This window comes from Podarcis cretensis (genome assembly GCF_951804945.1).
Source record: "Podarcis cretensis genome assembly, chromosome: 12".
NCBI classification, from domain to species: Eukaryota; Metazoa; Chordata; class Lepidosauria; order Squamata; family Lacertidae; genus Podarcis; species Podarcis cretensis.
The window spans coordinates 62,718,081-62,731,540 of NC_137181.1; the positions used below are offsets into that span (position 1 = coordinate 62,718,081).

A 13,460-nucleotide genomic window follows, 5' to 3' on the forward strand; every position below is an offset into this window, starting at 1 on the left:
GTTCACTCAGGCAACCCAGCCAGGTGTGGCGCCAGTTTACGCATGAGCAACCCCTAGAACCATTACAGTTCCTAAATCTTTATTCTTCATAAATCAAACTGTAAGAATATAAGAAGAATTAGAATCATATAAGAAGGCCAATGGCTCATCTAGTCTGGCATGCAGTTCTCATAGTGACTGGCCTGTGGGAAACCAGTCACTTGTTTGATTCTCCTGCAACTGGAACAGTGGACCAGAAGGTTGGTGGTTGATGGTTCACAGTGGTCTCCAGGGACGACTGTGGGGAGCATTCCTGCATTGCAGGGGTTGGATTAGAATGGTCCTCAGGTCCCTTCCAATTCTACAATTCCATGATTCTGATTCTATTTGGTGCAAGTCTTTCTTCCATTTTGTTGGCACTGAAATACACACGGAAGAGGAGTAGAGACTTCAAGATCCTCTCCTCTCTGGGAGCCCACCTAGGAATACGAAAACAGGTCTGTTACTGCTAGTCCATGAGCACATGTGTGAAATTAAGATTTTATTGCCCTGGCAAACATCGCTGCAATACACTTGTTCACATTAAATTGACTTTGGCATTTGACTTCCCATTCATTTAGTTTGGAGAGATCCTTTTGGAACTCTTCACAATATCTTTTTAAGAAGGCTTCCATGTTTCCCTGAATCTCACTTCACTATCACTGGCTTCCCAACTGGGCAACAGAAAGGAGAGTAGCCATGAGCTGTGGCAGAAACCACTTCCCCATATTATATTAGTTGATCCCTTGCTTTCAACCCTATCGCTGCACCCCATCATCCCAAGCGCTGCATAGGGCACTATCCAACAAACATCTTCCCCCTCCCTTTTTCCTGTAACTTTTTGGTTGTGGGGAAAAACAATTTTACAAAAGGACCACATTCTACTTTACAAAGTCATCATTTAAAATAGAATGACACGGTTGTTGTTTTAACTGCAAAGCTACATTGCTTAGCATATTGTGCCAAACTTTTTCAACACTTCAGCATTTTACAAACTAGAAATGAAGATCCCTTAAATATTTATTTCTGCCCTCATCATTTACTTTTGAAATAAGCTTTTAGTTCTTGCTGTAATTTAGACAGGAGGTCTCAGGCAGAATCAAAAGGTGCACCACAGGGTTAGATGAATAAGAGTGTTATTTATTTGTATTCTAGGCTAAGGCCTTTGTCTTCTATCTCATAGATGTTCTTGACATTTTGTTTGTTTATAGTTTGCTCTCATTCTTCCTGCTCAGTTTCCAGAGATGCAAATGTTACTTTCGCCTTCCTTTATGGGGGGCGGGGGCGGGGAGCATTATTGGATGTAATGTGAAATGTTTTTTTTTATTTTAAAAAATTAAATACAAAATCCAGATGCTCAGCAGCAAAAGTGAAACCTCACTTGGCAGGCTGCCAAAAGCTGACTCCTGCGCTAGGGAAGTGTGGCATTCACAGCTCATAGGCTGTGGGATCAGATACAAGAAAGAGGACCCACTCTCAATCTGAAAATATGAATATTCTGGTTTTTGAAAACCAGTACTTCTTTTTAAAAAACATCCGTGATTTTGTATTGATTACTGCTGCCTTTCATTTTGTGATTTTTGGTGGTGGGGGAGAGGAAGGCTGGACCCCCAGCTTCAAGCGGTGCCTTCTCTGAGATCTCCAAGAAGGCTGCAAAATGCGCCTGCTGGCACTGCTTGAAGCTGGGGGTCCAGCCTTCCTCTCCCCCACCACCAAAAATCACAAAATGAAGGGCAGCACCATGTTCCTCTCTTATGGTGATTTGTGGGGAGGATCCTAGGCACCCACCCAGCCTCTGGTACTTAAAAATCTGCTGCCAGGACCCAATAACTGCTTTGCTTCATTAAAGGGAGGCAGTAGTATCTTTACAATCACCTAAGGCTTATTTGCATATTCAGCAATGAAAGTGTGTCATACTGAGTAAGTGGGCAAAACCAACTATGTTGAATAGGACTGGAAACAAAGAATCAAGAATAAAAGTGGTCACTCGCAGGTGAGCAAAAACCAGCACAGTTACTGTTTGGAAATGACACAAAGTGCGAGTGCAGGACTTGACGAAGCAGAAGACCAACATTCATGGAAACCTAATCAAAACAAATCCCCTCTTGACAGTCTGGAGGGCAACTGACTAGGCCTGTGGGGAAGAAAGGAGCAGCAGGAGGCCCGGCTGGAGCTGAGGCTGCTGGCAGAGGTCAGGCTCTCAAATGGCAGGAGCGAGAGGGAAAGGAAGGCAAAGCTAAGCTACCTGGGAAGATAACTTGGGGCTGACATGCAACTACTCATGCAGGTACAGTCTATGTTTATTGCCACATTTCCACACCCATTCTTGCTAAATTAAATGGTTTTTATAGCCTTGTATACAATAAGAGGCAACAGAAAAGAGGAGCTTGACATTGTGCTTTAGAAAGGCGAAAAGTTTCCTTGCCTGCATAGCCCAGAGGTAGTCGAGACGTAGCTTCAAATCCACCTGCCTGGAATGAAGTGCCAAAGCACAGGAAAACAGCAAGATGGCCAAGATGGGTTCATAGCCACGAATATAAAAAGAGCCACCCCTTTAGAAAGAAAGAAAATGTGCACATAAGCCTTCCTTTTCTTTTACAAAAAAACCACTGTCATTTTCAAAAAGTGCTTGAAAACAACGAACCTCCATGAAATCCTTTGTACACTACAAGTCTTGAATCCCAACCATCTTAGAGGGAGGAAGCAGTGGCAGCCGCCATCAAAGAAGGCAATGGCTGGTCTTTCTAGATTTGTGGAGAAGGGAGCAGGAGTCTCCTCACTTCTCACAAGTGCGTCTGCCTCTCTCCTGATTCCTCTACTGTCATCTTTCGCTTATGCTAGGTTGAAATGCAGGATGAAGGAAATGAGGAGCTGCACCGAAGTCTTTTACTTCAACAATAATCCCAGCTTATAGCAGTGCTGGAGGCAGATACCAGACACACAAAACCATTATTAAGACTATCTAAAAAGTGTCATCAGTATAAAGGTGCTTTGCATAGTTAATACATGAAACAGAGCGCTGCTTTGCACCAAGGACCTTACAACCCTAATTTAGAGAGAGCATGGGGAGAGGAGAGAGGCAAGGGATAATGCAGTTTGCATTGATGTGAACTTTGTTTTGGTTATGAATGAGGACTATGCACTTAAAGGCTAGTTTAGGCCTGTACTTCAACATCTCCCACATACATTAGAATCTCTACTTTGCACTGAAGGTGTGGGGGCAAAATATGAAAACAACAAAACTCTTCCTTAATTATGCAATGAACTTACCCCACTGCTTTTCTGTATCCGCTGAGTTCCAAAATGACAATGTACAAAATTGTAACAAAAAGCAGGAGGATCATTTTTGGCAAGGAAGATACGCGTAGAAATATTGCCAGGGTCAGAGTCCCCACAACGCAGGAGAGAAATGCATAATGGGCTGCATCGCATGGAAGTTCACTCATTGTCTTATTTGTCCCACCCAAAGAAATGATAACTATGGAGCTGCTGGAATTAGTACTCCAAACCCAAGGCATACATCCAACCTAAGGGAGAAACGGAGTTGAGAGCTGAATGAAAAGTTTCAACGGTGAATGTTCACACAAACACACATGTCCTCCACTTGATGACAACAGCATTAGGGGTGAATCTAGAAGTGATGCTAAATGTGTCATTTGCTATCAAGTCTTTTTAAAAAACAGGTAAATTTCTATACCACCTTTCACCTGAGGATCACAAGGCAGTTTACAATATAAAAACACAAAAATACATAACATGGTAGCAGACAAAAATAAAAGTTGTTATGGACAGTTTAAAAGTCCATAGATTGTTTAATTAGCCAAATGCCTGGGAGAAGAGGAATGTTTTCACCTAAACATATGTAGCAAAGAAGCCAGATGAGCCTCCCTGGGGAAAGCAGTCCACAAACGGGGAGCCAGTGCAGAAAAGGCCCGTTCTCATGTTGCTGCACTCCAGACCCCAGAAGGGCCTCAGAGGATGACCACATCCTGTTTATTTCTTTAATGGGGGACATTTACACCGTTGGATGAAAATCAAGAAGAATTTAATTAATAGATTACAGTCATTTGTGAAGCAGAACATTTGGAACAAGATCCTCCAAGTTCCTCCATTGCTTTTATAAAACTATGAGCCCTTCAATTCACAAACAAATTTGGGAAATGTAGTGACTGGCTGCACAGGATGATGAACTGCACTCCACCACAAAGGTGAGATGTATCCATGTTTCAGACTTCCAGGTGCCACCGGAATGGCAGATGGAGCATGAGCCTGTTCTCTCTGACAGGCTTGATCTCCACTAGGGCATGTTGTTGTTGTTTAGTCGTTTAGTTGTGTCCGACTCTTCGTGACCCCCTGGACCAGAGCACGTCAGGCACTCCTGTCTTCCACTGCCTCCCGAAGTTTGGTCAAACTCATGCTGGTAGCTTCAAGAACACTGTCCAACCATCTTGTCCTCTGTCATCCCCTTCTCCTTGTGCCCTCCATCTTTCCCAACACCAGGGTCTTTTCCAGGAAGTCTTCTCTTCTCATGAGGTGGCCAAAGTCTTGGAGCCTCAGCTTCAGGATCTGTCCTTCCAGTGAGCACTCAGGGCTGATTTCCTTAAGAATGGATAGGTTTGATCTTCTTGTAGTCCATGGGACTCTCAAGAGTCTCCTCCAGCACTATAATTCAAAAGCATCAATTCTTCGGCGATCAGCCTTCTTGATGGTCCAGCTCTCACTTCCATACATCACTACTGGGAAAACCATAGCTTGAACTATACGGACCTTTGTTGGCAAGGTGATGTCTCTGCTTTTAAAGATGCTGTCTAGGTTTGTCATTGCTTTTCTCCCAAGAAGCAGGCGTCTTTTAATTTCGTGGCTGCTGTCACCATCTGCAATGATCATGGAGCCCAAGATCATGGGAATAGGGAAGTCCAAAGGTGATTAGATGATCACCAGGGCTAGCTGGCTAAATAAGTTCTATTTGGGCCAGCGAGGAGACCAGGGGAGAATTAGCTGTGAGATCCCAGAGCGAGTAACCTTCATAAAAAGGGGATGGGGAGGAAGGAAGGGGAATAAAAGATCAGGCTAAGTTCAAATTAAAGGCCAGGCAGAATAGCTCTGTCTTACAGGCCCTGTGGAAGGAAGTTCAATCCTGCAGGGCCCTGGTCTCCTGGGACAGAGCATTCCACCAGTTTGGAGCCATCACTGAGAAGGCCCTGGCCCTGGTGGAGGATAGTCTGACTTCCTTAGGGCCCAGGACCTCTAAACTATGATTATTCATGGACCTTAAGGTCCTCTGCGGGGCAGACCAGGAAAGAACCTCTGTTCTATGTTTGTGAAGCAACCAAACAAAAAAACCCTTCCATCATTTCAGTAATCACTTGTAATACCCACCATAGAGGCAGAATCCCCAGTATTTATGACTCAAGGTCAGTAACATGCAGCAAAATCGACTGATTGATTGATTGATTGGTTGGTTGATTGAATTGATTGATATACCACCCTTCATCATAAGATCACAGGGCAGTGCCAACAATAAAATGCAGGATAATGTGGAGACGTTTGACTGTGCTGCTTCAGGCTACAGAGTTGCATGCTTATGTGCTTCCCATGAAATAAGCTCCTTATGTACAGAAAAACAGCAAGTCAGGATGAAAGCCTGGCATCATGCTAGTTTTCTACTTGTAGGGAATCTTCTTCCATGGTGAAGCATTCAAAAGCTTGCAGTGCGCACTTCCATGTGAAATGACACAGTCCGGGAAAAACATTACAACCAGATTTTGCTGCATATATAAACTGATTCTTAGCAGCAAAAGCCAAAGTGAGAAATAAAATGTAGAATGATTTAGCTTTCTTGGACTTAGAAGAATATAGGTTTTCAGTTTCAAAAAGACACATCAATTATAGTCAGCTGTTTATATGATAAGGCAATTATATATGAGGGGGTTAGCATGCTAATGGAAATGATCTCAATGACTTAAATCAGAGCAAACTGAGGGGATGGCAGGTCTCTCCATGAATTAGACAACCATTCCTATACACTCACCACACAGCCTTGTGCCACTGAATAAATTAATATTACAATAAAAACACATAAAATCGTTCGAATTTGTATTGTCAGGCACCCTGGAAAACACTGAAAGACAAAAACAATAGTCTCTGTTAATTCAAAAACAAGGTAGGTATGTTATTTATAAAATAGTAAAAAACAACAAAAAATGAAACTGATGCCTTACATTTCATTTGGCGCAATAAAATTTGTTTGTTGTGCATTCACAAAGATATGTCTTCACATTCATGCAAGCTAATTCTTATTTCAGCAGACTCCTATTCATAATAAGTTCAACAGGCTAAGCATTAGCAATTCATTCTCCCACTTGGAAAAGGAGTCTGGGGAAAAGCCTCATGACTGTGATTAAAAAACAAACCAACTAATTTAAGTCTGCAGTAAAACTGTAAAGGGTGAATGCAAGAATGTTGGGAAGGGAAGTTGGTGTCAGTGGGGAAAAGTAAGTGCGGGTGGAGGTTGCCTGCATGTGTGCATGCATGCATGGGGCTGGGATGAAGAGGGACTGCAGTTGTGGCTTTGCCCACCCAATCTTGTTGCCAAAGATGGCTCCACATTGCCATAAAAGGGATGCCACATTTCTCCAAAGCAGAAGGAGGCTCCAGAGGCAACCTTGATAGCAGGTAAGGGGAACCTTTGGCTTTCCAGATGTTGCTGAACTACAACTCTCATCAGACCGAGCAAGCATGGCCAATGATCAGGGATGATGGGAGTTGTAGTTCAGCAACATTGGGCTAGCCAAAGGTTCCCCTGACCTGCTATCAAGGTTGCCTCTGGAGCCTCCTTCTGCTTTGGAGAAATGTGAAACATTACTTATATAAGCCTTGCACTGTGTTAGGCGCTGTACACTAATAAAATTAAACAGGTTCCTGCCTGATGGAGATATGACATGATGCAATGCTTAGTAAGTCTCTTGTGAGGATCAAGAGGCCACGGCATTTGAGATCACTTACTTGTACTCGGGTGACATGCAGGTACATGATACATGCCACCAGGAAGCATATGCAGAACACCAGAAGGACAAGCACGATGGTACTCCTAGGAGGAACACGCAGAAGCCGAGTCATTGAACATACAGAAAACCACCACCTCCTCACTGGAACTTGGCAGACGGATTCGGGTTAACTATCAAGCATTTTCCCTTCTTGTGCAAGCAAGAGACACAGGCTAGGTACACCCTAGGTGATTAATGTGCATGTGGCTCATTCTTTCTGTGCGTGCCTTTTCCCACCTTCATCCACAGAAAAGTGCTTTAAATTATATGACTCTGAAATCAATCTGCCCATGTTACCTGTCCATGTGGGTGGTGCTTGGTGAGATGCATTTATATTGTATGTTGTCTCCTCCTTTAATACTCCCTGACCCCCATAAATTGTGTAAATCTGAGATAGGTTTTTCTCCCTCCCACACAATGCTACAACCAGGGGCCATCCAATGAAGACAGACAAAAGAAAGTAATTCTTCATTAATTACAAAGTGAAACTATGGGGTTCACTAGTTCGGGGTGCCGTGGGGGCCACCAATAGAGATAGCTTGGAGAGGCTCTTAGACCATTGCAGGGTGGGGCAAGACGATCCATCACTCCTAGTCCTGGTGGATCTGGGTTACTAGGGTGGGGGAGGGGGATCCAGTTCTGAACCTGCTCTCTTGATTGGGGGGTGGGGTAGAATGTAAGAAATAAAGTTTTCTGATGAATCCAATGTTTGCCCAAGACACTCCGATTTCATTAAAAAAAATTACTTGGCATTTAATTTAAAACACTGAGAAAGCACTTACTGTGGGATTATTAAAAGGTAGACAAGGCCAAATAAGGCAGCTAGAATCAGTGACAAGACGACAGCACTGGTGAAATATTCATCCTGAAGCTGGTGATACTGTGAATGAGGTGGGAAAAAGAGGCATAAATACAATTATTGACCCATATCCATCACACCTCCTGGTTCTAAAGACAGAAATACAAGCATGCACAGCAGTAATCTGTAAGTGTGCTCGCCAGATTTGCCCCTGATGACCACATCATTTCTTTCTGAGTTTTCAAAGTCAGTGTATGGTCAGGAAAAGTAGCCAGAGTGCTTGCAAATCCAGCATGAGCTTCCTCCCCACCTCCCTGCAAAATTTGGAGCTGGGGAGGAAGTGTGCTGACCAAACACTGCTAGAGTGGTGGGTCTGGCCCTCCTTCCCCAGCTCAGAAATGGAACCGGGAAAGATTGGAGGGGCCTCATCCTGAGACTTGGAGGTATTAGAACCAGTCTTTTTTTTCAGCCTCAGCATAGTTCCATCATCTCTCAGGTGGGTGCCTTTGCAGGAAAACACTCCCTCACCTGCGTCTTGCCTTTACGTACTTCTGAGATCCCCAAAACGAACATTTCCAAGTCAAAATGGAAACTGGCCAGTGTGTGAAAGTCCACACTTTTTATAAGATTGATCATAGAATCATAGAGTTGGAAGAGACCACAAGGGCCATCGAGTCCAACCCCCTGCCAAGCAGGAAACACCATCAGAGCACTCTTGACATATGGTTGTCAAGAGTCTTGTAATTGAATGTAATTCAATTCTGTCAAAAAACGAGATCAGGTTAGTCTGACACGACTTATTTTTCAGAAATCCATGCTGACTATTGGTGATCACAGTATTCCTTTCTAGGTGCTCACAAACTGTTTGCTTAATGATCTGCTCCAGAATTTTCCCTGGTATTGATGTCAGACTGACTGGGCGGTAATTATTTGGATCCTCTCTTTTCCCCTTTTTGAAAATAGGGACAACATTTGCCCTCCTCCAGTCTGCCGGGACTTCGCCTGTTCTCCAGGAATTCTCAAAGATGACTGCCAGTGGTTCTAAGATCACATCTGCCAGTTCTTTTAATACTCTTGGATGTAGTTCATCTGGCCCTGGAGACTTGAATACATCTAAACTAGCCAAGTATTCTTGTACTATCTCCTTAGTTATTCTGGGCTGTGACTCCACCTAGTTCCTAGCTGCTCCTAGCCACGGCTGGTCAATCTCCAGGGCGGCACCAATTCATATTTCCTTTTCTTCAACCCCTCTCCCATGTAGTGGTGGTGGGCTTTAAGCTTTCCAGGCAGGCCTCTACCATTGCACACAAGCACGTTTGCGCAAGGGCCCTACTGTGCTGAATCAAAGAGAACGAGGGAGGAGGGGGCACCCCAAAACCAGCTGCTCTAGCACAAGGCACTCATTTATTTACAAAACACTTTTCTATTTTTTAAAAAAGTACAAAGCTTTATACAATACTAAAAATAAAACCGACCTGAACACAAGGGGGAGAAGCATCACTACATAGTAGGAAAAAAGCAAAACAACCAATAGAATCCAGGTAACCTGCAGGAAGAGGAGCGCCTTCTGATTTTCAGTGTTTGAAAGGAACAAATTATGCATTTAGACATAATGGGAAACTTGGGTTTCTTCCTTTGTGCAAGCTGTACACTTCGTCCCTTTGCATGCGAATGAGGAGGGAAGAGGACTTGGGCCAATATATTGACAAAGGCTCCATGAAAAGGGAAGCCAATACTTCATTAAAAATATAGGAAAATGAAACCTTAAATGGGAAAAAAAGCAAGCAAGCAAGCAAGCAAGCAAGCGGTAGTTTCTCTTTTTATTTGACTGATAAACTTAGTAAAAGCCTCACTTACTTTTTGCTCGCGCTCAATCTGTTTGTACCTCAGGGTGAAAAAATGTAGGTCTGCCATCTCCGACTCAGTTTGCCGGGCCTCTATTAAACGGCCAATGTATCGATTCACTCGAGTTCCAGGAGTGTTGTACACAACATTTGTAGAAAAAGAGGAACGGTTCCTGAGTTTTTCTGATGCTGTCCTCAATGCCCTCCTCTGGGGCAAAACCAGAAAACAGCAGGGTAAGCTTTTTTATATAAAAAAAGTTTTCACGAAAGATTTCTTGTACGTATTACAAAATAACCAAATAAACAAGGAAAAGTGCATACAGCATCTCCATTTTCAGTTCCCAGAGTCATTTTCACAGTTTGTTTACATTTGGTGTAAAACACTCTTGTCATAGGCAGTGTGTGGTTGGAAAAAGAGAGGGCGAAGGAGAATGATATTTCATTCTATTGTGTGGTGTTTGTGCAGGGTTTTTGTGCCAGCAGTACATAAGTAGGTCCTCTCTCTCTCCCTCTCTTGAGAGAGAGAGGTTGGCTGTGTGTGGTTGGTTGCAGTGTAGTTTGTTTGTGAGCATGTGGGGAGGGGGGTGTTGGGTCAAAGTAGCCATACTGATTTGTATGCTTTTGGGGGGTAGGATTGCCATACATCGGGGAATTCCTGGACATGTCCTATTTTGGGGTCCTAAATGCCCATCTGGGAGGAGGGGGGGATTTTACATGTTAAAGCAAATGTCCTGGATTTTGGGTTAAATTGGGGGGGGGGCATGGCTCTGGTACAGGCTCGGGCTCAGCAGCGGCAGAGGTCTATCAGGCGATTGCCAACAACTTTTTGTGTCTGTATTTTTATCTCTTGAAATACGGCAACCCTAGGTTTTTGAGGGGGTAGGGGGAGGTCATTGTCTTGTTGTGCTATATATGTGAGAATGAAAAGCCACACCCTGGTGAAGACATCCATCCTTCTTTGCTTGTCCTCATGCTATTTTAAATTTGTTGGTTAATGTTTCTGGTAGGACAGTTTTCTTCTTCTTCTTCTTCTTCAACAACAATTTAGTATTTATACCCCACCCATCTGGCTGGGTTTCCCCAGCCACTCTGGGCGGCTCCCAACAGAATATTAAAAACACAATAAAAGATCAAACATTAAAAACTTCTCTAAACAGGGCTGATTTCAGATGTCTTCTAAAAGTCAGATAGCTGTTTATGGCATGCGCCACTACTCTGCCTGGTTCCCTGTAATCTCACTTCTCACAGTGAGAGAACCACCAAAAGGCACTCAGTGCTGAACCTCAGTGTCTGGGCTGAATAATGGGGGTGGAGATGCTCCTTCAGGTATACTGGGCCAAGGCCATATAGGGCTTTAAAGCTCAGCACTAACACTTTGAATTGTACTTGGAAAAGTTTTTTGTTGTTGTTTAGTCGTTTAGTCGTGTCCGACTCTTCGTGACCCCATGGACCAGAGAACGCCAGGCACTCCTGTCCTCCACTGCCCCCCGCAGCTTGGTCAGACTCATGCTGGTAACCTCGAAAACACTATCCAACCATCTCGTCCTCTGTCGCCCCCTTCTCCTTGTGCCCTCCATCTTTCCCAACATCAGGGTCTTCTCCAGGGAGTCTTCTCTTCTCATGAGGTGGCCAAAGTACTGGAGCCTCAGCTTCACAATCTGTCCTTCCAGTGAGCACTCAGGGCTGATTTCCTTCAGAATGGAGAGGTTTGATCTTCTTGCAGTCCATGGGACTCTCAAGAGTCTCCTCCAGCACCATAATTCAAAAGCATCAATTCTTCGGCGATCAGCCTTCTTTATGGTCCAGCTCTCACTTCCATACATCACTACTGGGAAAACCATAGCTTTAACTATACGGACCTTTGTCGGCAAGGTGATGTCTCTACTTCTCAAGATGCTGTCTAGGCCTGTCATTGCCCTTCTCCCAAGAAGCAGGCGTCTTTTAATTTCGTGGCTGCTGTCACCATTTGCAGTGATCATGGAGCCCAAGAAAGTAAAATCTCTCACTGCCTCCATTTCTTCCCCTTCTATTTGCCAGGAGGTGATGGGACCAGTAGCCATGATCTTCGTTTTTTTGATGTTGAGCTTCAGACCATATTTTGCACTCTCCTCTTTCACCCTCAATAAAAGGTTCTTTAATTCCTCCTCACTTTCTGCCATCAAGGTTGTGTCATCTGCATATCTGAGGTTGTTGATATTTCTTCCGGCAATCTTAATTCCGGCTAGGGATTCATCCAGCCCAGCCTTTCGCATGATGAATTCTGCATATAAGTTAAATAAGCAGGGAGACAAAATGCAGCCTTGTCGTACTCCTTTCCCAATTTTGAACCAGTCAGTTGTTCCATATCCAGTTCTAACTGTAGCTTCTTGTCCCACATAGAGATTTCTCAGGAGACAGATGAGGTGATCAGGCACTCCCATTTCTTTAAGAACTTGCCATACTTTGCCATGGTCGACACAGTCAAAGGCTGAACTATTTAAAATTTTAAAAGATGATGCTGTTAAGGTGCTACACTCAATATGCCAGCAAGTTTGGAAAACTCAGCAGTGGCCAGAAGATTGGAGAAGATCAGTCTACATTCCAATCCCAAAGAAGGGCAGTGCCAAAGAATGCTCCAACTATCGCACAATTGCACTAATTTCTCACGCTAGCAAGGTTATGCTTAAAATTCTACAAGGAAGGCTCAAGCAGTATGTGGACCGAGAACTCCCAGAAGTGCAAGCTGGATTTAGAAGAGGCAGAGGAACCAGAGACCAAATTGCAAACATGCGCTGGATTATGGAGAAAGCTAGAGAGTTCCAGAAAGACATCTACTTCTGCTTCATTGACTATGCAAAGCCAATGTAGGTCTTTAAGGACCAGTGTTATATGGTCTCGGTGGCCACTCCCAGTCACCAGTCTAGCTGCCTAATTCTGGATTAGTTGTAGTTTCCAGGTCACCTTCAAAGGTAGCCCCACGTAGAGCACATTGCAGTAGTCCAAGTGGGAGATAACTAAAGCATGCACCACTCTGGGGAGATAGTCTATGGGCAGGTAGGTTCTCAGCTGGTGTGCCAGATGGAGCTGGTAGACAGCTGCCCTGGACACAGAATTGACTTGCACCTCCATGGACAGCTGTGAGTCCAAAATGACTCCCAGGCTGCGCACCTGATCCTTCAGGGGCATAGTTGCCCTATTCAGGACCAGGGAGTCCCCCACAACCACCAGCCCCCTGTCCCCCCAAAACAGTACTTCTGTCTTGTCAGGATTCAACCTCAATCTGTTAGCTGCCCTCCATCCTCCAACCACCTCCAGACACTCACACAGGATCTTCACCGCCTTTACTGGTTCTGATTTAAAAGAGAGGTAGAGCTGGGTATCATCCACATACTGATGAACACCCAGCCCAAACCCCCTGATGATCTCTCCCAGCGGCTTCATATAGATGTTACAAAGCATGGAGAGGACGAAACCCTGAGGCACCCCACAAGTGAGAGCCCAGGGGTCTGAACACTCATCCCCCCCCCCTTTCTGGACATGGCCCAGGAGGAAGGAGTGGAAACACTGTATAACAGTGCCCAAAGCTCCCAGCTCCTCTAGACAGTCCAGAAGGATGTCATGGTCAAGGGTATCAGAGTCCGCTGAGAGATCCAACAGAACTAGAAAACTAGCCCTAGCTAGCAGAACTAGGAAACTAGTCCCTAGCCTGCAGGAAATCATCAACCAGCGCGACCAGGGCAGTTTCACTCTCATGATTGGAAGGGATCCAGATGG

General features: G+C 44.4%; 1 protein-coding gene and 1 long non-coding RNA gene across 6 annotated transcripts in view; one reads left to right on the forward strand and one right to left on the reverse strand.

Annotated features, from left to right (window-relative positions):
* The window catches only part of ADCY1 (adenylate cyclase 1), a 236,131-nt gene that overhangs the window by 22,311 nt on the left and 200,360 nt on the right, over nt 1-13,460 (reverse strand). For both annotated transcript variants that reach the window (XR_013832103.1, XM_079947528.1), the window contains exons 9-14: nt 9,721-9,915; nt 7,847-7,944; nt 7,024-7,108; nt 6,050-6,139; nt 3,289-3,545; nt 2,444-2,570 (exon numbers count right to left, since the gene is read on the reverse strand). Coding sequence is in view for 1 of the 2 variants with exons in the window: in XM_079947528.1 (XP_079803654.1) it covers nt 2,444-2,570; nt 3,289-3,545; nt 6,050-6,139; nt 7,024-7,108; nt 7,847-7,944; nt 9,721-9,915 (852 nt within the window). In the remaining variant the exon portion in view is untranslated. The remainder of the gene's footprint in view (nt 1-2,443; nt 2,571-3,288; nt 3,546-6,049; nt 6,140-7,023; nt 7,109-7,846; nt 7,945-9,720; nt 9,916-13,460) is intronic.
* LOC307199693 overlaps nt 74-13,460 on the forward strand; it is a 69,313-nt gene continuing 55,926 nt past the window's right edge. For all 4 annotated transcript variants that reach the window (XR_013832130.1, XR_013832131.1, XR_013832132.1 and 1 more), the window contains exon 1: nt 74-476. This is a non-coding gene — a long non-coding RNA (uncharacterized lncRNA). The remainder of the gene's footprint in view (nt 477-13,460) is intronic.